The 25639-nt window shown below is 41.6% G+C and overlaps 1 protein-coding gene across 2 annotated transcripts in view; it reads left to right on the forward strand.

Annotated features, from left to right (window-relative positions):
* Nucleotides 1-22036, forward strand: part of SLCO1C1 (solute carrier organic anion transporter family member 1C1) — a 43931-nt gene extending 21895 nt beyond the window's left edge. For both annotated transcript variants that reach the window (XM_054016301.1, XM_054016302.1), the window contains 6 exons: nt 9956-10151; nt 11571-11736; nt 12291-12475; nt 18370-18434; nt 19689-19806; nt 21026-22036. In XM_054016301.1, coding sequence (XP_053872276.1) covers nt 9956-10151; nt 11571-11736; nt 12291-12475; nt 18370-18434; nt 19689-19806; nt 21026-21248 — 953 coding nt within the window. In that variant the 3' untranslated portion in view covers nt 21249-22036. The remainder of the gene's footprint in view (nt 1-9955; nt 10152-11570; nt 11737-12290; nt 12476-18369; nt 18435-19688; nt 19807-21025) is intronic.
* The last annotated feature ends 3603 nt before the right edge of the window (nt 22037-25639 follow it).

The following is a 25639-nucleotide window of genomic DNA, read 5'->3' on the forward strand; positions in this document are numbered from 1 at the left end:
GTTGCTGGTGAGTATCTACTTCAGGTTGGGGGGCTGTCTGTAAGCAAGGACTGGCCTGCCTCCCAAGGTCTGTGAGAGTGAGGGGTCATTTTCCAGGATAGGTTGTAGATTATTGATGATGTGCTGGAGAGGTTTTAGCTGGGGGCTGTATATGATGACCAGTGGTGTTCTGTTATTTTCCTTGTTGGGCCTGTCCTGTAGTAGGTGACTTCTGGATACCTGTCTCGCTCTGTTAATCTGTTTCCTCACTTCCCCAGGTGGGTATTGTAGTTTTAAGAATGCTTGATAAAGATCTTGTAGGTGTTTGTCTCTGTCTGAGGGGTTGGAGCAAATCAAGTTGTATCTTAGGGCTTGTCTGTAGACAATGAATCGTGCGATGTGTCCTGGATGGAAGCTGGAGGCATGTAGGTACGTATAGCAGTCAGTAGGTTTCTGGTATAGAGTGGTGTTTATGTGACCGTCACTTATTTGCACTGTAGTGTCCAGGAAGTGGATCTCTTGCATGGACTGGTCCAGGCTGAGTTTGATGGCGGGGTGGAAATTGTTGAAATCAAGGTGAAATTCTTCAAGGGCCTCCTTCCCGTGGGTCCATATGATGAAGATGTCATCAATGTAGCAGAAGCAGAGGATGGGCGCTAGGGGACGAGAGCTGAGGAAGTGTTGTTCATAAAAATGTTGGCATACTATGGGGCCATGTGGGTACCCATAGCAGTATCGCTGACTTGAAGATATAAGTTGTCCCCAAATCTGAAATGGTTGTCACAAAGCTCAGACACTAAGCCTATTTTTTTTACTTATGTACAAATCAAACCAAAATATGTGAAAGAAACCGAATAAATAGGATTCTGATGTACGTAAAAGCAGATACATTGGGTTTAAAAGTTGTGAACCATTTTTATTAAATAAATAATTTGAAATAGTTTTTTAAAAACCCCTAATGATCTCATCCCAAACTTGAACTACTGTATGAATTTTTTTTAAAAATTTGCTTCTGTCTGTAAAAACAGTTTCAGGTCAGTATCACTAGATGTCAGTGTTATGTAATGGCTGTAAAATACACAACTCTTTAAAAGGAAAAAAGACTGGATATATGGTAACTTAGATTAGAACAGAGAAATAATTTGCAGTGGAAAATTTAGCCAGTGGATTTCACCTTTGTTTATTTATCAGTGATATCTTATGATGTTGTCTTTATAGTTCTCTTGAATGTTTTTGAAAGTACTGAATAGCTCTTTGGTCTTGATCTTCCATTTTGTCTGAGCTCTGCTTGACGCAGGACCCAAGTGGGTGAGCGTCAAAGATGGCCCTGTGCCACCTTTACATTCCCCTTTTCTTGAGGCTGCCTATCTGGCGCCTGATATAAATTAGAGCGACCTCAGAGCTCTTCTTACTTTCACCTTGTTGCAACAAGCCCCCTAAAGGGCTGTTCTGGCAGCTGAGACTGTAGTCAAGTTCAGAGGTACACCAGCTATGCTCTAACATACCATCTATACTAGGAACCATGAGAGCATGACTTAGGGCTGGCCCCATTCCACCTGGGGATTTCCCAATAAACCAGTTCCAGTGTTGAGCTATAGCAGAAAAGCGGGAAGATCTGGCCCTTTGTCTGTTGATTGTGTGCAATCCGTTTATTGTGAGTATTTGAAATTCAAATTGTGTTGGTTAGGTTCAGTTGAACAGACAGGTTTGAATGGTATGTTTCCATTCCAGGAACAATGAATGGGAAACCACTTAGGATTAATATCCATGTGACGATTGTAAGCCATTGTCTAAGAGGGAATTGGTGAATTCTCAATAATAATTAATACCTTAAACTAAAAAATATTTGAATAGCAAGATAATATTTCATTCAAAGCCGGTGATCACATTTTTTTTCAAGTGACTATTATTAATGAGTACCTCAGGACATAATTTTACCTAAAATAGAAATCTTAGGCTTTAGAAATTAATGCTAATAATTAAACAATGAGGAGGCAAACCTACAAGATGCCAGTCACCCTCATCTCATTGAAATCAGTCAAGCGGAGGGCACTCAAGTCTGACAGGAGTGGTCATCACCCTGCAGGATTGAGCTACAGGATAATTTTTTTTTCTAGACCCTAATTTCAATACATTTGTTTAAAGGTATGGTAATGAGAAATAACATTAATAGAATTTGAGTTAATGCTGTGATAAATCTACCACAAACAAATTGACATTGAGGCAAACATGAAGGTCTTAAGAATTTGATAGATCATTACCTAGGAAAGTGGCTCAGAAACTTTTTTACTGGTGACCCCTTTCACATAGCAAGTCTCTGAGTGCGACCCCCCTTATAAATTAAAAACACTTTTAAATACATTTAAAACCATTATAAATGCTGGAGGCAAAGGGGGTTTGGAGTGGAGGCTGACAGCTTGCGACCCTCCCATGTAATAACTCCCTGAGGACTCCCGACCCCCAGTTTGAAAACCCCTGACCTAGACCAAGCCTTAGATATCCTTAATATTGCTACTGCTAATCTGCCAAAAATGTACCATGTAATGTTTAAATAAATACAAAATATTAAATATTGTTGCAGCATTGTCAGAGATATGTTCAGAAATTGGAGAAGATTAAAGAAACTTCCAAAAAATGAAGATACTCCATGTACTTAAAAAAATTATTTAAATAATTCTTCATTTAAAAAATTAGAAAATTAATGGACTTAAAAACCTATCTCAATTAATGTGCTGCCATTTTGTACTCTAGCTGCTGCTCATTATAGTGTCAGGAAGATCTCTGTTGTATCAGAAAGAGACTGGTTTTTATTTAAAGTATTTATTTTTTGTGGGTGTTAACTATTTTGTCTGACAATAATATGTTTTCATAGAGAAGAAAGATGAAATGATACAAATAAAATAACTTGGTACCTGCCATAGTTTTAAAAGAGCTAGCTGAGGAGCTCACTGGACTATTAATGTTGATTTTCAATAAGGGTATGTCTACACTACGAAATTAGGTCGAATTTATAGAAGCTGGTTTTATAGAAATCAGTTTTATACAGTTGATTGTGTGTGTCCCCACATAAAATGCTCTAAATGCATTAAGTCGTCAGACCGCGTCCACAGTAGCGAGGCTAGCGTCGACTTCCGGAGCGTTGCACTGTGGGTAGCTATGCCACAGTTCCCGCAGTCTCCGCCGCCCATTGGAATTCTGGGTTGAGATCCCAATGCCTGATGATGCAAAAACAGTGTCGCGGGGGGTTCTGGGTACAAGTCGTAAGGCCCCTCCCCCTCCGTCAGAGCAACGGCAGACAATCGATTCACGCCTTTTTACCTGGGTTACCTGTGCAGACAACATACCACGGCAAGCATGGAACCCGCTCAGCTCAGCTCAGCTCACCGTCACCATATGTCATCTGGGTGCCGGCAGACATGGTACTGCATTGCTACACAGCAGCAGCTAATTGCCTTTTGGCAGTAGAGACAGTGCAGTATGACTCGTAGCCGTCATCGGCTATCTGGGTGCTGGCAGACGTGGGGCTGCATTGCTACACAGCAGCAGCTCCTTGCCTTTTGTCAGTGGATGGTGTATTACGATTGATATCCGTCATCGTCATATTCCTCAGTGAGTTCAATCAGAGGCACCTGGGCAGACATGTTTTGTCTCCTGGAGACTCAGTCCTGCCGGCAGTCCTATTGAACCGTCTTGACGATGATGGCTAGCAGTCGTAATACAGCATTTTCTGCCAAGCACCCAGAAGATGCCTATGGCTATCAGTCATGCTGCACCGTCTGCTGCCAGCTTAAGATGTAAAAAATAGATGGACCAGATTTGTTCTGTATTCATTTGCTTCCCGCTCCCTCCGTGAAATCAATGGCCTGCTAAACCCAGGGTTTTGAGTTCAATCTTTGGGGGGGCCATTCTGTGTGACAGTTGTTTGTGTTTCTCCCTGATGCACAGCCATCTTTGTTGATTTTAATTCCCTGTAAGCCATGTCGTCACTCGCCCCTCCCTCCGTCAGACAATAGTTTCACGCCTTTTTTCAGCCCAGACGCCATAGCACTGGGATCATGGAGCCTGCTCAGATCACCGCAGCAATTATGAGCACTATGAACACCACGCACATTGTCCTGGAGTATATGCAGAACCAGAACATGCCAAAGCAAAACCAGGCGAGGAGGCGATTGCAGTGTGGCGACGAGAGTGATGAGGAAATTGACATGGACATAGACCTCTCACAAAGTACAGGCCCCAGCAATGTGCAAATCATGGTGTTACTGGGGCAGGTTCATGCCGTGGAACGCCGATTCTGGGCCCGGGAAACAAGCACAGACTGGTGGGACCGCATCGTGTTGCAGGTGTGGGACGATTCCCAGTGGCTGTGAAACTTTCGCATGCGTAAGGGCACTTTCATGGAACTTTGTGACTTGCTTTCCCCTGCCCTGAAGCGCCAGAATACCAGGATGAGAGCAGCCCTCACAGTTGAGAAGCGAGTGGCGATAGCCCTGTGGAAACTTGCAATGCCAGACAGCTACCAGTCAGTCGGGAATCAATTTGGAGTGGGCAAATCTACTGTGGGGGCTGCTGTGATCCAAGTAGCCAACGCAATCAAAGACCTGCTGATATCAAGGGTAGTGACTCTGGGAAAAGTGCAGGTCATAGTGGATGGCTTTGCTGCAATGGGTTCCCAAACTGTGGTAGGGCGATAGACGGAACCCATATCCCTATCTCGTCACCGGAACACCAAGCCTCCGAGTACATAAACCGCAAGGGGTACTTTTCAATGCTGCTGCAAGCCCTGGTGGATCACAAGGGATGTTTCACTAACATCAACGTGGGATGGCCGGGAAAGGTACATGATGCTCTTGTCTTCAGGAACTCTGGTCTGTTTCAAAAGCTGGAGGAAGGGACTTTCTTCCCAGACCAGAAAATAACCATTGGGGATGTTGAAATGCCTATCGTTATTCTTGGGGACCCAGCCTACCTCTTAATGCCATGGCTCATGAAGCCGTACACAGGCAGCCTGGACAGTAGTCAGGACCTGTTCAACTATAGGCTGAGCAAGTGCCGAATGGTGGTGGAATGTGCCTTTGGACGTTTAAAAGCGCGCTGGCACAGTTCACTGACTCGGATAGACCTCAGCGAAGCCAATATTCCAATTGCTATTGCTGCTTGCTGTGCGCTCCACAATATCTGTGAGAGTAAGGGGGAGACATTTATGGCGGGGTGGGAGATTGAGGCAAATCGTCTGGCCGCTGATTACGCGCAGCCAGACACCAGGGCGGTTAGAAGAGTACAGCAGGGCGCGGTGCGCAGCAGAGAAGCTTTGAAAACCAGTTTTGTGACTGGCCAGGCTATGGTGTGAAACTTCTGTTTGTTTCTCCTTGATGAACCCTTCCCCTGCCCCCCTCCCAGTTCACTCTACTTCCTTGTAAACTATCCACCCTCCCTTCTGCCCTTCGAGCACCCCTTGCAGAGGCAATAAAGTCATTGTTACTTCACATTAATGCATTCTTTATTAATTCATCACACAACTAGGGGGATAACTGCCAAGGTGGCCTGGGAGGGGTGGGGGAGGAGGGAAGGAAAAGGACACACTACAGTTTAAATCTTTAAAACTTTAACACTTATTGAAGGCCAGCCTTCTGATGTTCGGGCAATAATCAGGGGTGGAGTGACTGGGTGGCCGGAGGCCCCCCCACCGCGTTCTTGGGTGTCTGGGTGAGGAGGCTATGGAACTTGGGGAGGAGGGCTGTTGTTTACACGGGCTGTAGTGGTGGTCTCTGCTCCTGCTGCCTTTCCTGCAGCTCAACCATACGCTGGAGCATATCAGTTTGATGCTCCAGCCGCCGAAGCATCGACTCTTGCCTTCTGTCAGCAAGCTGACGCCACCTATCCTCTTCAGCCCGCCACTTGCTCTCTTCAGCCCGTGATTCAGCCCGCCAGCTCTTCTCTTGTTCAGAGTGTGCTTTTTTGCACTCTGACATTGACTGCTTCCATGCATTCTGCTGTGCTCTGTCAGCATCGGCGGACATCTGGAGCTCTGAGAGCATATCATCCCAAGTCCGCTGTTTTCTCCTTCTAATGTTCACTAGCCTCTGTGAAGGAGAAACATTTGCAGCTGGTGGAGGAGAAGGGAGAGGTGGTTAAAAAAGACACATTTTAGAGAACAATGTGTACACTCTTTCACGTTAAATTTTGCTGTTCACATTACACAGCACATGTGCTTTCGTTACAAAGTCGCATTTTTCCTCTTATATTGAGGGCCTGCCGGTTTGGTATGAGAGATCACTCATGCAGTGCCAGGCAACAGATTTCGGCTTGCAGGCAGCCGTGGTAAGCCACAGTCTTTTGGATTTTTTAACCTTCTTAACATGTGGGAATGGGTTCAAACAGTAGCACCCTCATTTCCCATACCAAGCACCCATTGGATTGGCCATTTAAAATGGGTTTGCAATGTAAAAGGAGGGGCTGCAGGTTTCCGGGTTAACATGCAGCACAAACCCAACTACTCCCCCCCCACACACCCAATTCTCTGGGATGATCACTTCACCCCTCCCCCCTACAGCGGGGAACATTTCTGTTCAGCCGAGCAGGAATGGGCACCTCTGAATGTCCCCTTAATAAAATCACCCCATTTCAACCAGGTGACCGTGAATGATATCACACTCCTGAGGATAACAAAGGGAGATAAGGAATGGATGTTGTCTGCACGCCAGCAAACACCGGGACCATACGCTGCCATGCTTTGTTATGCAATGATTCCAGACTACGTGCTACTGGCCTGGCATGGTAAAGTGTCCTACCATGGTGGATGGGATAAGGCAGCCCTCCCCAGAAACCTTTTGCAAAGGATTTGGGAATACATGAAGGAGAGCTTTCTGGAGATGTCCCTGGAGGATTTCCGCTCCATGCCCATACACATAACAGACTTTTCCAGTAGCTGTACTGACCGCGATTGCCGGGGCAAATTAATCATTAATCATTAAACACACTTGCTTTTACCATGTGTAATATTTACAAAGGTACACTCACCAGAGGTCCCTTGTGTGCTCTCAGGGTCTGGGAGCACGCCTTGGGTGAGTTCAGGGGTTACTGGTTCCAGGTCCAGGGTGATAAACATATCCTGGCTTTTGGGGAAACCGGTTTCTCCGCTTCCTTGCTGTGAGCTATCTTCATTGTCTTCATCATCATTTTCCTTGTACCCCGAACCACTTCCCTGTTGCGTGATTCTCCATTGATGGAGTCAAAGCACATGGTTGGGGTAGTGGTGGCTGCACCCCCTAGCATGGCATGCAGCTCCGCGTAGAAGCGGCATGTTTGCAGCTCTGCCCTGGACCTTCCGTTTGCCTCTCTGGCTTTGTGGTAGGCTTGCCTTAGCTCCTTAATTTTCACGCGGCACTGCTGTGCGTCCCTGTTATGGCCTCTGTCCTTCATGGCCTTTGAGACTTTTTCTAATATTTTGCCATTTTGTTTACTGCTACGGATTTCAGCTAGCTTTGATTCATCTCCCCATATGGCGAGCAGATCCCGTACCTCCCGTTCTGTCCATGCTGGAGCTCTTTTGCGATCCTGGGACTCCATCATGGTTACCTGTGCTGATGAGCTCTGTGTGGTCACCTGTGCCCTCCACGCTGGGCAAACAGGAAATGAAATTCAAAAGTTCGCGGGGCTTTTCCTGTCTACCTGGTCAGTGCATCTGAGTTGAGAGTGCTGTCCAGAGTGGTCACAATGAAGCACTGTGGGATAGCTCCCGGAGGCCAATAACATAGAATTCCGTCCACACTACCCCAAATCCAACCCACAAAGGCCGATTTTAGCGCTAATCCCCTCGTCGGAGGTGGAGTAAAGAAACCAGTTTAAAGGGCCCTTTAAGTCGAAAAAAAGGGCTTTGTCATTTGGACATGTCCAGGCTTAATTCGATTTAACGCTGCTAAATTCGACCTAAACTCGTGGTGTAGACCAGGCTTAAGTCTTGGAGCACTGGGGAAGTTCCAGAAGATTGGAAGAAAGCTAATGTTGTGCCAGTTTTTAAAAAGGGTAAATGGGATGACCCAGGTAATTATGGGTATGTCAGTCAGACATTGATCCTAGACAAGATAATGAGCTAGCTGATATGGGATTCAGTTACTAACTAGAACTAAAGGAGGGTAATATAATTACTGCAAATAAACATGGGTTTATGGAAAATAGATCCTGGCACACTAACTTGATAACTTTTTTTGATGAGATTACAAGTTTGATTGATAAAAGTAATAGTGTTAACGTAATATACTTAGACTTCTGTAAGGCATTTGACTTGGTATCATATAACAATTTGATTAAAAAACTAAAATTAACATGGCACACATTAAATGGATTAAAAGCTAGTTAACTGATGGGTCAAAATAAAACTTTAAATGGGGAACCATCATTGAGTGTGGCTGTTTCCGGTGTGGGTCCTGAAGAGATCGTTTTTTGGCCCTATGCTATTTAACATTTTTATCAGTGACCAGGAAGAAAACATAAAATCATCGCTGATGAAATTTGCAGATGACACTAAAACTCGGGGGAGGGGGGGAGTGGTAAATAATGAAGTGGACAGGTCACTAATACAGAGCAATCTGGATTGCTTGATAAATCGGGTACAAGCAGACAGTGTGTGTTTAAATACAGCTAAATGTAAATGTTGGAACAAAGAATGTAGACCATACTTTCAGGATGTGAGACTCTATCCTTGGAAGCAGAGACTCTGAAGAGATTTGGGTTTGTAGTGGATAATCAGCTGAACATGAGCTGAACAGTGTAACAATGTGGCCAAAAGAGCTAATGCCATCTTGGGATGCATAAACACAGGATTCTTGAGTAGGAATCTTTTATTTTACCTCTGTATTTGGCACTGGTGCAACTACTGCTAGAATAGTAGTTCTGGTTCTGCCCACAATTCAAGAAGGATGTTGACAAATTGGAGAGGGTTCAGAGAAAATACAGGAGACTGATTAAGGATTAGAAAACACGCCTTATAGTGGTAGACTCAATCTATTTAGTTTAACAAAGAGAAGTATAAGGAGTGCCTTGATTACAGTCTATAAATACCTACGTGGGGAACAAATATTTAATGATGAGCTCTTCAATCCAGCAGAGGCAGGTATAACACGAGCCAATGGCTGGAGGTTGAAGCTAGACAAAGTCAGACTGGAAATAAGGTATAATTTTTAACAATGAGAGTAATTAACCATGGGTACAGTTTAGAAAAATTCATGGTGGATTCTCCATTACATACAATTTTTGATTTAAGATTGGAATTACTTTGGGGCAGTTCTATGGCCTGGGTCATACCGGAGGTCAGTGCCAATTATCATAATGGTCCCTGCTGGCCTTAGACTCTATGAATCTAGAGTATCCACTGAACCACACCTCCTTTTGTCACACTGTTGGGTTCCTATTACAGAAATCTCTGATCTGCCATACAGAATAAGATACTGGATTTTTTTGCTTATAAGTTAGGCAGTCCAAAATAAGCATGGCCATCACAGTGAAATGTTTCTATGTATATTTAGTTACTCATGGGTGAGAGTATCTGTTAAGGTGTCTTCTAACATCCTGTTATGAATTTTACAATTTATCCTGTTTTACATTATACAGAGTTTAGCATGGACTGAGGCCCATTACAGAAACAGAAATATAATAATAATAACTAGTAGCCATCTAGCACTTTACATCAAATGGAATGTAAAAACCTACTGAAACACTGATTTAACAGTCTGTATTGCAGTCCATTTGGCATGATGATTTTGCACCATAAATGAATCACTTTGCAAGAAAATGATCAGCAGTGACTAGCTGATGCCGTACATTTTTAAAGTTAAAGTTGCAGCTGTAGATGGGGGGGTTGTCATTCAGACAGTTGCCAAATGTTCATTTTGTGGGCTCCCTTAGCAAATATGGCTGGGCATAGCAGTCCTCCTAGTTCAAGCTTACGTGTAAACTAATTTTTCTCATTTGTTTGTAGGTCTTATCAACATTCCTGCTGTGGCCTTTGGGATATTCTCAGGAGGGCTGATCATGAAAAAATTCCAGATTAATGTTTTGGGGGCTGCAAAGCTATCCTTGGGATCATCCTTCTTTGGTTACCTCTTGCTACTTTCATTATTTGCAATGGGCTGTGAGAACTCGGACGTGGCAGGACTGACTGTGTCTTATGAAGGGTAGGCTGGAAAGTGCAACGTTGAGTGCAGAGTTCCATTTTAAAGCAACGTGCTTCCTCAAAGTATTCCACATATTCCGTGAATATACTCAACAGGGATCTAATCCAAAGAATCCAAAGTCTTCCCATTGACTTCAGCGGGATTTGGAGCAAAGCTCAGAATCCCTCTGTAATTGTTTTTAGCGCCCAAGCCCTTATTCTTCTCTATGCAGGTTATTCCTGTGTAGATGAATCGAAATTCATGGCATTTCCTGTGAGTTCTCTGACTGGGGAGTGGAGCTGTGCTGCTCCTCACAAAAAGCCCTTTTAATCCACAGATCCCTGGAGAGCTGAAGAGCTCAACAAGCCAAGAGGCATCCGTATTGGTGTTCCTTACCTCTGTGTGCTGCTGAATACCCCTGGACTCTCTAACGCCCTCTGGACATGGCTGCTGTAGGGCTCCCCATAGCAGGACCACTGTAGAAAACCCTTCAAGGTGGAGATTTAAACTGCAGAGGGTGAAATAGTGCAGGTTACTTGACACTCTGAGTGAAATCCTGACCTCACTGAAGCCAATGGAAGTTTTGCCGTTGACTTCAGTGGGGCCAAGATCTCATACTCTGCAGTAATCTATACCAGTTTCCCCAACAGATGTTGATAGATGAATCCAATTGAACTTGACTAGTTGTCACTCCCATGAAACTCTATTGATTCCCCACCTCCGAGAGCCCCCTCATGGGACAAAGATGGAAAGGGTCAGCACAGTACGTGGAAGTGGTTGCATTCCCACTTTTCACACTATTGCAGCTGAAATCTGCAGGCACAAGCTTCCTTAGGCTTGCAGCAGCAGAGGTGACCCCAGGGACTTTCTGGATGGGCTTTCTGTTCTTGCTTCTGCAGCCACTCCATGAGTGATGCTCCCATTGAGGTCAAAGGAAGGTCTGTAGATCAAGTAGCTGCAGGGTCAGGTCCTCAACTTAGATCAATCCATCTGTGATCACTTTCCCACCTCTTTTTCAATAGCTTTTCGGTAGGGATGATTTTTTCTCCTTTGCCATCAGAATGACCAGTGTTCTGAGCATTTGGGTCCAATTTTGTTTAATTGAATTGTGCCCCAGATGTTTCAGATGAATATATTAGAAAATAAAAACAATCTATCAGTAGATACACATTGTTAAAACACTAGTTAACAATGCCCCTTTAATAAAACATATGCTGTATTTTAATAGGCGTGTCATATTGTAGAATACTGTTTGATTGCAGAGAGGAAACATTTGGGAAGGGAAGTGGAAATAAAATATTTCAGTAGACTGAAGATTTAAGGCTACACTCAGGTGCATCTTGCTGAAAATATAGCCCATGGTTTGAAGACATTTCTACTTAAAGCTGCTGAGAAACTGCATTTCATTTTGTTTCTGAGGTTTGTTTTGGTGTTTGTCAGAACAAAACAGGTCTCTAGCTATGAAGAAACCCTCTTTTCTGAGTGCAATTCAGGATGCATATGTTCAAAAAATGAATGGGATCCTATATGTGGGGAAAATGGAATCACCTACGTGTCGGCGTGTCTTGCTGGTTGCAAAACATCCAATGGAAGTGGAAAAACCTCTGTAAGAAACTTTTCTATCATCATTTATGATGCTTTGGTCTGTCTTAGCCTAGCTAGCTCTGTTATGGCAAATGAATTGCAATTCTTTTTAAAGTAGGGATCTATGACTTTCCTTAAGTTCCTTGGTTTTCGGCAATGTGCTACAGAAGATAAGAACTTTCTAGGGTGCGCTTTTTTGTTTTCATGGAAAATGTTCTGCTTTTCATAAAATGAAAACATGAACATTGCAAATGTAATTGTATTTGGGAAAAAATTGTTTTTTAGTTGTCAAAACCATCATTAGTTTGGGGGTTTTAAACAAAAACCTGAAATATTTTGTCAATAATTGGACGTTTGTTTGGAAATTTACTTTTTTAAAACAAAAAACATAACTTTTCAACCGCAGATTTTTGACCAACTCTAATTTTGGATTGGACACAGAGATTTTGACTGTCCAAGGGTCTGGAAAAATACAGTAAACAATATTGTAACATTTTAGGTGGTCATTTTCCCCTTACTCCTCTGCTATACATAGCATATCTCAATAAACATACACTTTTACCTGCTATATTCCAGGTGTTTTATAATTGCAGCTGTGTGGGAATTACAGCGTCTCTATCAAGAAGCTCCTCAGCGGTGATGGGAGCATGTCAAAAAGGAAATGAATGTCCAAAAATGTTTCTGTATTTTCTGGTAATATCAGTCATCACTTCATATACTTTGTCAATAGGCGGTACACCTGGATACATATTACTTCTGAGGTAAATAGAGATAATTCCTTTTATTGGCAAATGTTTTCAAGGTGATTTGATATTAAAATCCATTTTCTGTCTTCATTCATAATACTGGGTGTCCTTTTCGACTAGTCTTAAAGGCAGCGGAAAGAGGATTTCAGAAGGTTTTTTAACCATTAAAAAGCTTCCTGACGAAATTATGTATAGCAATATAAACGCTACCAGATAAGCTACATTGTGCTTCTGATTAGATGATACAAATAGCTTCATATCTAGGTTTATCATCAGTGTACATATGCTCACTTTGTTATAAAAAATAATACTCTGGGCCTGATTCTCATTTACACCTGATTCTCATTCTCATTAAGGCCACTTCTTATAGCTCTGATAGTGGAAACTTACATAACTTTAAATGCCCTTTAAACTGCAAGAATGGTGGCAAATGATCTTAGAGTATCAGAGAATCAAGCCTTGTGTGTACGCATAGTCAGTCAAATTTTCATAGGTATTGAGTACCCAAAAATGCCATTGATTTCAGTGTGTGTGTGTATATTAAATAATTACAAAAGAACCTAGAGACAGACTAAAACCAAACCAGAAGCTGAAAATTCACTCTGATCCTCCCCTTAGGATTCATGACAAATTAGTAATTCCATATTATCAGTTAAAAATCTTGTATGCAACATAACAAAAGTAGAATTTATCTGGGATTTTTTTTTCTATTGTATCAATATCTGCCTTTCACAGAGACAGTCACATGTAATAGTGGACCAGAGGCACCATGACTTATCCAGTACTGAATAGAGGCTTGCAAGCTAATTTTCAGAAAATATATAGGGGATATAATATGATCTGTGTATAATCTTGATTTGTTCATCTTCAGTCTGCGCTCTCTGACTTCCAAGAACCTACGTTTTAGGCATCAGCCTCACTGCCTCTTGAAAAGCTTTCCTCCTCAGTTTCTTTGGCCAGACTCCCTTCAGCTTCCCTTGCCTAGCTTCCAAAATGCAAAAAAATAACATCTAGGTAACTGAGAGTGTGGAGATTGTATTTCAAATTGTCCCAACTTTTGAAAGAACTCATTTGACATATACCCTTTCTCACTGCAAGAGTTTAAGTACCATCCTGGACAGACAGTGCTAAAGCTGGAAATACTCTGAATATCGGGCTTTATGCAAAAATGCCACCATGAGATACTGAAGTAACATAATTTCAAGTGTGAGTCTAGCATAATCGCAGATATACACCTCTACCCCGATATAACGATGTCCTCAGGAGCCAAAAAATCTTACCACATTATAGGTGAAACCGCATTATATCGAACTTGCTTTGATCCGCCGGTATTTTTCAGTTCACCTCATATATGTACTGTAGTGCAATCTCTTTATCATGAAAGTTGAACTTACAAATGTAGAATTATGTGTAAAAAATAACTGCTCTGAAAAATAAAACAATGTAAAACTTTAGAGCCTACAAGTCCATCCAGTCCTACTTCAGCCAATCGCTCAGACAAACAAACTTGGTTACAATTTGTAGGAGATAATGCTGCCCGCTTCTTGTTTACAATGTCACCTGAAAGTGAGAACAGGTATTTGCATGGCATTGTTGTAGCCGGTGTCGCAAGATATTTATGTGCCAGATGCGCTGAAGATTCATATGTCCCTTCATGCTTCAACTACCATTCCATAGGACATGCGTCCATGCTGATGATGGGTTCTGCTCGATAACAATCCAAAGGAGACCGATGCATGTTCATCATCTGAGGCAGATGCCACCAGCAGAAGGTTGATTTTCTTTTTTGGTGGCTTGGGTTCTGTAGTTTCTGCTCCTTTAAGACTTCTGAAAGCGTGGTCTACATCTCATCCCTCTCAGATTTTGGAAGGCATTTCTGATTCTTAAACCTTGGGTCAAGTGCTGTAGCTATTTTTAGAAATCTCACATTGGTATCTTCTTTGCGTTTTGTCAAATCTGCTGTGAAAGTGTTCTTAAAACAAACATGTGCTGGGTCATCATCCGAGACTGCTATAATATGAAATATACGCAGAATGCGGGTAAAACAGAGCAGGAGACATACAATTCTCTGCCTCAAGGAGTACAGTCACAAATTTAATTGACGCATTATTTTTTTAACAAGCATCATCAGCATGGAAGCATGTCCTCTGGAATGGTGGCTGAAGCATGAAGGGGCATATGAATGTTTAGCATATCTGGCACATAAATACCTTGCAACGCCAGCTACAAAAGTGCCATGCGAACACTTGTTCTCGACTTTTAGGTGACATTGTAAATAAGAAGCAGGAAGCAGCATCTCCTGTAAATGTAAACAAACTTATTTGTCTTATCAATTAGTGGAACAAGAAGTAGGACTAAATGGACTTGTAGGCTCTAAAGTTTTACATTGTTTTGTTTTTGAGAGCAGTTATGTAACAAAAAAAATCTACATTTGTAAGTTACACTTTCACGATAAAGAGATTGCACTACTGTACTTATATGAGGTGAATTGAAAAATACGATTTCTTTTGTTTTTTACAGTGCAAATACTTGTAATCAAAAATAAATATGAAGTGAGCACTGTACACTTGGTATTCTGCACTGTAATTGAAATCAATATATTTGAAAATATACAAAACATCCAAAAATATTTAAATAAATGGTATTCCATTATTGCTTAACAACTTGATTAATTTTTTTAATCGCATGACAGCCCTACTTGAAATGTATTGATGATTTCAGGTTCAATGTCACTAAGACCCTGTCTATTCTTGTTTTGTTTGTTTGCACCGTTTTGTTTCAAACCAGGGTAAGCTGCACCAGTACAAGCCCCTTCTTCCAGCAGGACAGCACATCTAAGAGGGGAGTTGCATTTGTGAAGCAACATCAACTGCAAAAAATTCCCAGTACAGAATGAGCAGTGGTCATTGTTGGAATGAGTGTAGGAAATATAAAAGCTCAGCGTAATAAATTATTAAGCCACCATTTAAATTTTCAACTCAAAGGCATCTATATTTCTATCTGAAGAAATATTTAGGGAGGATAGAACTTCTTCTGTCAAAGTCAGTTGAAGTTGCCTGGACTCCACACACCTAGACATTTGCTACCATGTGATTTTTCCAATTTCAATTATCTATATGGAACAGTTTTGAAATGCTTTCAGCAATAATCGCAAATTTTAAAAAACACTTTTCATGACATAAATCAGAAGATAAAACTATATGCAAAACTTTGCATATAATTTGCAAACAGAAAAAGGGACTACACTTATTTTAAATTCAGTTAATTTAGTTAATTTACTGGGGGCCAGATTCTGATGCCCTCACTCTCTGAGTAATCCCATTGAAACCAATGGGACTAATTGCAAACTACTCAACATGAGTAAGGGCATCAGAATCTGGCCCCTAGAAAATTAACAAAATGAATCCATTTTACAAAATAAATCAGTTCATTTGTCTGTTCGTGAATCATCTCCAAACATATTTGAATTTTTATGAAGTTGCTCATTATTGTGAAATCATTCAATGATTGGCTTTCCAAGAAAAAATTTATGAACAAAAAATGAGATTATGTTCACAGAATGCAAATATGTGCACTTCAGAAACAAAATTACTGCCCAAGTGAATTTGCAGTTTTCATTCAAGCAACCATTTTTTTTTTTTTTTTTGGTGGCATTTTCAGCCAACTCTAACATTAAAAGTTGGTTCTGGTACTTGGTGCAAACTGGCAAAAATATGAAACGTGAGATCCAAATGTGGCATATGAATGCAGAAGCTAAATCTCTACAAGACTTTAAGATTTAGTGACATTTGCTTCAAGGGTTTACAGGATTAAAATCAGTGAAATGTGCTTATGCCCAGTGACTGATTCATTTATTGTAGTGTTCCTTTAAAGGTATTAGGCTAATTAGGATTGCCAAAGGACTTTAGAAACTATTGAAGTTATGTGACATTAATGAAATGCAGACGGGAGTAATTTAAGTAAAGGCATGCTATTAATAGAGAGCTATAAAGTGAAGAAGGGTCACCTAAGTTGTCTCTGAATAGACTGGCTTTCAGTGTATGGGGAAATATAGCTTCTATTGAGGAGCTGATATACTAGTTCAGGGGTCGGCAACCTTTCAGAAGTGATGTGCCGAGTCTTCATTTATTCACTCTAATTTAAAGTTTTGCATGTCAGCAATACATTTTAACATTTTTAGAAGGACTCTTTCTATAAGTCTATAATATATAACTAACCTATTGTTGTATGTAAAGTAAATAAGGTTTTTAAAATGTTTAAGAAGCTTCATTTAAAATTAAATTAAAATGCAGAGCCCCCCGGACCGGTGGCCAGGACCCGGGCAGTGTGAGTGCCACTGAAAATCAGCTTGTGTGCCGCCTTTGGCACGTGTGCCATAGGTTGCCTACCCCTGTACTAGTTAAACAAATGTTCTGATGAAATTTTCAGTCAAATTGGAGCAACTCCTTAATATAAGGAATAATTTAAATAAAGGAGAAATTTAAATCTAAAGAAGCAGATTTCAGATACTAAATCTCTCTTTCTTAGTTTCCAGCATCTGAATGTATTAAATTTATTTGTAGATGGGGCTTGATTCACCAATTTCTTTGAACCTTTGTGTCATCATTTATACTAGTACAAAGTGAGTGTAAAAATATGAGGTTATTCTGCTCTATTAACATGTTACACCTACTTTTGTATTGGTATAAATGACTGCATAAGGGCAAGGCATTAGAGAATCAGGCCTATAAATGCGCTTGCTAAGAAGTTCTTTTGACTCTGGATACTTAGTTATGTTTTTGATGCAGGCCTTTTGTGTACTTTTGAGTGTTAGTTAAATAGATGGAGGTCCTGATTATCATTGACACTAAGGCTTCTTGACACTGTTGTGGCTGTGTATGGGGCCCTGAAAGTGGTCAGTCAGAGCCGTGTCAATGAGGGGCTGTAGTATAAATGAGAATCTTCTGAAGAGGCTTTAAAATTCTTTTAAAATACCCTTTGAAGGGACGACTTCCTGGAATGTCTTTTCAAGAAACTAAATTACTGTTTCTTGCAGTATGTCATTGCTGCCATCCTTAGATAATATTCTGGAAATGGTTTTGAGGAAAATAATGTGTCTTCATAGGTGACTTTCCCCCTCGGTGTGGGGAACCCCTTGATTCCACAACCCTTGATTTCAGTGGAATTTGTGTGTACTCCTTAGCTCAGGAGGCACCCAGTACCTTGTAGGCTTAAACTCCAAAACATTATATTTATCCACAGTACAGATTTAGCTTCAGCCTTCTTATTGAGCTACTTACATATGCTTAACAAGATGGCCAAGACACTAATAAATTGTATTATTAACTACCGTTAACACAAGGAAATGCATGTATCAGGTAGAGCAAAGCACTTTGACACATGCCTAATTTTAAGAACATCAATAGTCCTATAGATTTCAGCAGGACTATTCATATGCTTAAAGTTAAGCCTGTGCTTAAGGTCTTTGCTGGCCAGGGTCAGAATGTTTGTTTGCTTGCTATGTATGTAAGGGCATGGCCCTGCAGTCCTTGTGACTGAAAAACTCATTTACTTACATCAGAGCTATGTTCATATTACTAGCCATCACTATATTGACTCAGAAGGCTTTTGAAATGCTTGGCTGTGTGTTTGCAGAACTAATTTTCCACAGATTGTGTGAGTAACTCCTAAAAGTTGTTCCAGTTTGAAGATGCATTGCTGTCATCTTAAAATTTCATATTGAATTTAGATGTTATGAATTTCTAGGCCTGATTTTCATGCCAGCACATTAAATTCATGCCTGTTGTAGTGCCACTGTAATCAATGGCATTACCTCAAAGTAAAACTAGCATAATAGAGTGGAAAATCAAGGCCCTCCATTTGTAATTAATGTTTTATTTCACTTTAACAATCATTTCTCTTTTTTTTAGGTGCATTAAACCACAACTAAAATCTTTTGCGCTTGGTATTTATACCTTGGCAATAAGAGTTCTTGGTAAGTTTGGTTCTATACTTCATCTTATTTGGATACATTGTAGTACTGTTCTTATTAATTGCTTATGGCAGCAGTGACCTAGAATGTTGTCTAGAATTAACTTTAGCTGCCATATGCTTAGGAGAACTGTGAGAGAATTTGTGTTTTGTGAAACCTGTAAAAAAATTCCATTTATTATCAAAATGTTAACAAGTACTGAAAGAATATGCAAAGACAACAAGGAAACAGCAGTATTATTTCTAGAGCTGTTGTTTTTCATACAACATTAAACCATATTTGAGTTTTCTCTCCCTACCCTAGTTATTCAGAGACACTACGGCGATTGTCATAGTATAATGACTAGAACAGAATAGAATAGGGCCTCTGTTTCTGCTCAGTCTTTACTCAGACATATTTTCATTGACTTCAGTGAGAATTTGCCTAAATACAGGCCACTGATGTCAAGGGCAGATTTAAAGTCTTTCTACTGGCTTCAGTGGGCATTAGGGCTTGATCATATATCTTTTGCTCACATTAAACACCCACTAAAGTCAATGGGAGAGTTCAGTGTGCAAGGAATGCAGGATCTGACTCCTTATTTAAGCAACTGATATGACTGGCTCACATCAGCCTAATATATATAATCAAGTATTATTATGTGGAGAGATTAATAAGACTGGAACTTTTCAGCTTGGAAAAGAGACAATTAAGGCAGGGATATGCTAGAGGTTTATAAAATCATGATGGGTATGGAGAAAATAAATAAAGAAGTGTTATTTATTCCTTGTCATAACTCAAGGACTGGGGGTCACCAAATGAAATTAATAGGCAGCAGGTTTAAAACAAACAAAAGGAAGTATTTCTTCACACAACACACAGTCAACCTGTGGAACTCTTTGCCAGAGGATGTTGTGAAGGCCAAGACTATAACAGGGTTCAGAAAAGAATTAGATAAGTTCATGGAGGATAGTCCATCAATGGCTATCAGCCAGGATGGGCGGGGATGGTGTTTCTAGCCTGTGTTTGCCAGAAGCTGGGAATGGGTGACAGACATGACGTGGATCTCTTGATGATTATCTGCTCTGTTCATTCCCTCTGAAGCACCTGGCATTGGTCACTGTTGGAGACAGGATACTGGGTGAGATGGACCTTTGGTATGACCCAGTGTGGCCATTCTTATGTTCTTATTATTGTGTATCAGATTGTTAATAAATATATAAAATTAATATTTTAAATGCAAAAATCACATTAATGCTCTTTGTTTAATACTTATAGCAGGAGTCCCAGCCCCTGTGTATTTTGGAGTGTCAATAGACACCACATGCTTGAAATGGGGAAGCAAAAGGTGTGGGGGAAGAGGAGCGTGTAGACTATATGATTCTAATGCATTTAGGTAAGAGATTTGGTGAATTAATTCTTTCAGCTCACATATTTTAACTATGTTTACACACTGAGGACTAGAGCTGGTAGAAAATTATCGGTCAAAACTTTTTTGGATGGACAGTTGGGTTTTTAATTAAACAAAAATTATCATGGAAGGTATCTGCTTTTCTTGAAAGCAAAACCCCAAAACCAGAAAAATGGGGGGTGGGGAAATGATGGAAAACCAAAAATATTTTGGTTTGGGGCTATATGGGGCTGAAATTCTTCAGTTTGGGGCACTTTGTGACTGATATTTATTCAGTTCCCCCTCCTTTTTATAGAAAGTTTAAATTTTCTGCAGAAACATCTCCCCCCCCCCAGTTTTTTTTCCCTACTAGCTCTAGTGCAGACCAGACTGTGGTAGCTAATTGCTGCTGCACATTGGGACAATACAGAGCTGGATCACAACAAGGCATTATGGTCAGGGAGCCACAAAAGCCTGTTAGCAAACAGCTAGCTCTTTAAGGACCAGGTGTGCTAGCTCTTTAAGGACCAGCCTAGGTTCAGTATAATTACTGATTTCTTCCCAGGACAGAGACATTCTCAGAGATGTTCTATGGAACAACATCTAGAGACTAGAACAGCAAGACATGCTGGGAAATGGGGTTGGCATATAATAGTCTCCTCCTTTCTGGTAAAAAAGAGACTTGGAGGAAGCAGGTCTGCTGGTAGATCTCACCACTGAGGAGACAAGAAGTTAGGTAAGGAGTAAGTCCTGTTTTGAATAGTCTTATGGAAAGAAATAGAAAGATTAGGAACCTGGCAGGACTCAATTTTCATTTGGGGACTCCAGGTGTTTCTGTAACACAGTAACAAATAATTATAATAGTTCATAATTATTAATAATAAATGCCTGCATCACAGAAATGCCAGTCTTGTTGGTATCTCTGATGAAACTGCCAAGATTTGAATTGACTGCTGAAGAGATATAAACATTCCTCTCCCACTGAAGGACATTGGTAGGTTCAGTGTGTGGGAAGCTCATACTGCCACTGCCTATGCTGTACCTGATATATGGCTAAAACTCAGGGTGTTAAACAAACACCTTGCATTAACACCATATTCATTCAGTTTTACCAATTTAATCGGAATTATAAATGACTCCCTTCTGCAGAGTTCTTTCAGATGTAACTGAGGCATTAATTGTGTATTACCTTTATGGAAGACTGACTGAGGTTCTTCTTTTATAGATACATATATTTGGGATTAACCGTGGTCTTGGGCACCATGTCCGTTTTCTTGAGTATGGCGGTCCTTTTCGTCTTAAAGAAAAGGTATGTTCCACAAGACCAAAACATCGCAGCCAATGGAGGGAGAGGAATGGTCTCGGTACAAAACAGAAAAGATAATTTTGTCAATAGCGACTATTTAATTCAGACAACCTACTGGCCAGAAAAGGAAACTCGACTTTAGGAAAATGGATTTTTTCAGGGGGATTTTGACCAGCAGGGGGAGTTCCATACAGAAATCCGTCATAAGTGAACATGTTTTAGTGGGTGGATGTACTTGAGCATCCATTTTGAAAATGTTCCCCTTTATGCAAGTTTGACTGTAAATACCAAAAATCTTCTTAGAATGTGTATAGGTCTGAAAATACAGTTCAACGTTTGTCTTAAAAATATGGGGTGAAATTCACTCTTCTACACACAAAACCCAGGTAACAGACTCTTTGCAGGGAATTAAGTGGGCGTTCTGGAGGTGCCATTCACTTCTTAACCTGAAGGCAGGCAGTATGGCTGCCGCAGAGTTCCTCCTCAGCAACTCTTCTAGTTTTCAGTGTGAGGGGTAAGGGGTGGCCTGGAACCTATGGCCCAATCTTAGTGATCTCTTCCACATTGACCTATAAGGAATGGGCCTAGAAATACCCTTCATGGTACACAAGGGACATAGAGACCCCCTTCCACGGATGCTTGCCCATAAATGCCCCATACAACCAACCCAATTGAAACAGTTAAGTGGCATCTTGGGCTTTCTGTGAGGCTCTCTACATGAGGTAAATTCCATCTATGATGTTTTGACCGTTCAGTGTTGTGGTTAGGAATTGCTTCTCAAATTTACTCACACAACCTCTGTTAAATCATGGCATCAATAACAAAAAAGTTGTCAATAGTAAAACCACTAATCTGCCAAAGGAAATTTGGATTAAAGATACATCTATTCTATGTTTTAAATGGTTTCTTACTGTTTGCTAACACTCAATGACTGTATAATTCCATACCTTTTTTATACAATGTAATAAGCAAGATGATATAACATATACCTGTTTAAAAAACAATGACAAGACCCTTTGGGAATAATAAAATAAATCCTAAGAGCAGCAGTCTTTGTTTATTTCCTTTTATTTATGTGTTTTAATTTATTTAATTAATCAGGGCAGAAATGTGTTAAAGCATCTAGATTGATTTTTTCTTGCTTTTGGTTATATTTGTTCTTTGATATGTTTGTGAATAAGGAGAACTGTATGAATGTTAATATCTGTGTTAACCATGGAACAAGGTACTCTGAAGAGTTTACTGATAAATACCACTCCAGCCAATATCCTTCAAAGGAATAAATGCCTTTAGAGTGCCAAGTGACAGATATTCTTTACCTCTGGGTCATATTATTTGCAACATAAGCTCACATCACATGACTGTAAATCACATGGGAACTGAGTCTCAAGAGTGAATCTGTTACATTAGAGTGGTACCCTGGCTGGTCAGATTTTACTCCTGAGGGCATTCTGCGCCAAAGAATTTAAAATTCTGGGCACAATATTTTAAAATTCTGCAAGTTTTATTTGTCAATAAATAAATGCTGAGGCTCCAGCATGGCAGTGGGGAGCACAGGCCACTGCCTGTATGAAGGTGGGGATCACCCTGCAGCCTCCTCACCCCCGGGACATGGACTCAGTGGTGAGGCTGCACATGACCCTCCAGGAGCAGGCCTGGGCCTGCTCCAGAAACACCCTGGAGCCCTGCTGCCCTGCTCCAGGTGTGGGTCAGGCAGGTTCAAACAGGCAGGATCCAAGTGTGGAGCTCAGTGCGGAGGGATCCAGGTGTGGGGTGAGAGGATTCTGTGTGGGACAATCTGGGTGCAGGCAGCTCAGTGGGGGATCTAGGTGTGGGGGGATCTGGATGCACAGAGGCTCATTGGGGGGGTTCCAGGTGTGGGGGCAATGGGACTCTGTAGGGGGGCTTCCAGGTGAAGTTTGTTGGGGCTCAGCAGAGGGGTCTGGGTGTGGGGCTCTCAGTGGGGGTGTCTGGGTGCTGGGGGAGTGGGGATCTGGGTGCAGCTAGTTGGAGGTCAGTGGCATGGGGATCTGGATGTGGGGGCTCAGGGAGGTGCAGGGGCTGGGGCTCATCAGGATGGGGCTTTGAATACAGGGAGCTCAGTGGGAGGTGGTCTGGGTGCAGGGAGGCTCCAGATGCAGGGGTTGAAATTGGGTGGGATTTGGGTATGGGGGGGGGTCTGGGTGCACAGAGTGAGGCTTGGTGTGTCTGGGTATAGGAGGTCCAGATGCACGGGGGTTGGGTGACTGGGGGAGCGTCTCCCTGTACAGTGACCCCCTTTCCCCCCCGCAGCTGAGGAGCAATGGGGGCAGGAAGCAGGGGAGGATGCTGAGATTCCTGCAGCTGGGGAAGGTATCTGGAGGTGGGTCTGACACAGCCCCAGCCATTCTTTGCAAGGGAAGAGGAAGTCCCATCCTCACCTGCTTCCAGCCCAGCTGGGATTAGCAGCTGATGCCGGCTCAGGGTAGGAGCCAGTGGCTGGGGTGTCTCCAGTCCTGCAGTGATTTACCTCTCTGCCGGTTGCTCTGTGTGCCTGAAACAATGAACCTGCACAGCTAGGGAGTTGTGCGTGATTGCTTTCGCAGATTCCCTTTGCTTACCTGTCAGAAAGTCATTTTTCAGTGGAGGAAGCAAAGAAATCTGCGGGGGACATGAATTCTGTGCACGCGCAGTGGCGCAGATTTCCCCCAAGAGTAAGATTTACAGTTTGAAGTTATCTAGTCCACTCTAGTTATCAAAGACCTATGCAGGCTTCTATTATTTATTATAATTTAATATTTGTATTACCCAGGCCTCAGTAAGGAAGAGGGTCTCATTGTGCTAAGTGCTGTACAAACATACGAAAACACAGTTCTGCCACAAAGCATCTAAGAAGCCATGTGACACACAAAGGTTGAGGGAAAGGGATGAAATCAAAACATGAACCAGGCCAAATCTTGCAAACTCCTGTGCTTTTGCAGATTAAGATCCTTGGATTTTGTGGGTCCCAACCTCATGCAAGTTTAAGCTTGGCTCATTGCCAGTTGAATGCAGGTCAGGGCTTGACTCATTCCCAGATTCAGAAATGTCAGGCATTGACATATTGCTATCTTCAGGCCAAATATCTGTACACACATTCCAAGATTTAGGCCAGAAATTTAAGGATAATTCAAATACATTGACGCAGTCTTGAACTTCTGTGGTAGATGGGACTGGGCAGGACAAGAATTTTCAAGAAAAATAAAATGCATCATATCCTTCTGATTCCGAAAGACAAAAGAGAAAGTCAAACCATCTATACCAATGCCCATAGTTAGTGGATGGTTTTCTATGTGACTTGTATCCTGTTCACCTGAAATTTGAAATGAGGGGTGCTATAAGAGGACTTTAGGTTTGTTTGTGACAACACTTATTTTCAGTAAGGTTAAAAAAAATCACACCTTTCAGTGATGGCAGAAGAATATTTTCAGTTACCAAGTAGATATGATTGTTTCCATTGGAGAAACTATTGTGAAGTATCGCATGGTCAACAACAGATTCCTACTATCAGAGGTCATCTACTTAGGTAGATAGGTAAGGATGACTTGAGAGATGCAATCTCTATGGGTTGTACCAAAAGACCCAATGATAATCAGGAATTCTGCCTCAATAAGTCTTTTTAAAAGAAAGCGTTCTGAAGCTTTCTTAACAGAATGCCATTGTCTAAAATAAATCTACAGATGACAATTTATCGCAAAGATTACCCCAATTTAGAAAAAATAAATTAGAAATACAGATTTCCTAGTGGTTTACTCTCTGCACCACTAGCACCATGTAAGTATCAATGTGAGCCATACATATTTCTCACACATGCCTTTTGAACTGTGCTCTCTTAATAGGTGTTTTTTATCCATATGTCAGGGTTACAGTATATTCATGAGGGGATAATTTGTGATTGAGTTCTGTAACTCAGAAATAAAAGAGGGCCTGGGCATGGTTTTATGTAAAATTAGCTAGTTTGTAGAGGCCATGTTAAAGATAACACTCATCCTTGGCTGCAGGAGGACAGCCACAACAATCATGATCCAGGTTTCCACAGGTATGATTTTGGGAAACAAAAGAAATCCTAGCAATTGTATCAATCTGTTACCAGATAGGGATGGGGAAATTGCCACTATTGATGCAGAAAAGGCAAAAGTATTCAATAAATATGTCCATTTTGTATTTGAGAAGAAGCTGGATCACATACTCCAGGCTTACAATGGTAATGAAATACTTTCTATTCCAGGGGTGGGCAAACTACGGCCCTTCAGACATTTTAATCCAGCCCTTGAGCTCCTGCTGGGGAGCGGGGTCAGGGACTTGCCCTGCTCTGCACGTGCTGTGGCTCCACACGGCTCCTGGAAACAGCAGCATGTCCCCCATCTGGCTCCTACACATAGGGACATCCAGGGGGCTCCACACACTGCCCCCGCCACAAGCACTGCCTCCGCATCTCCCATTGGCCGCGCCTCCACGTAAGAGCCGGAGGGGGGCATGCCACTGCTTCCAGGAGCTGCTCGAGGTAACCACCAA

The sequence above is a fragment of the Malaclemys terrapin genome, chromosome 1 (assembly GCF_027887155.1).
Source record: "Malaclemys terrapin pileata isolate rMalTer1 chromosome 1, rMalTer1.hap1, whole genome shotgun sequence".
In the NCBI taxonomy this organism is placed as follows: Eukaryota; Metazoa; Chordata; order Testudines; family Emydidae; genus Malaclemys; species Malaclemys terrapin.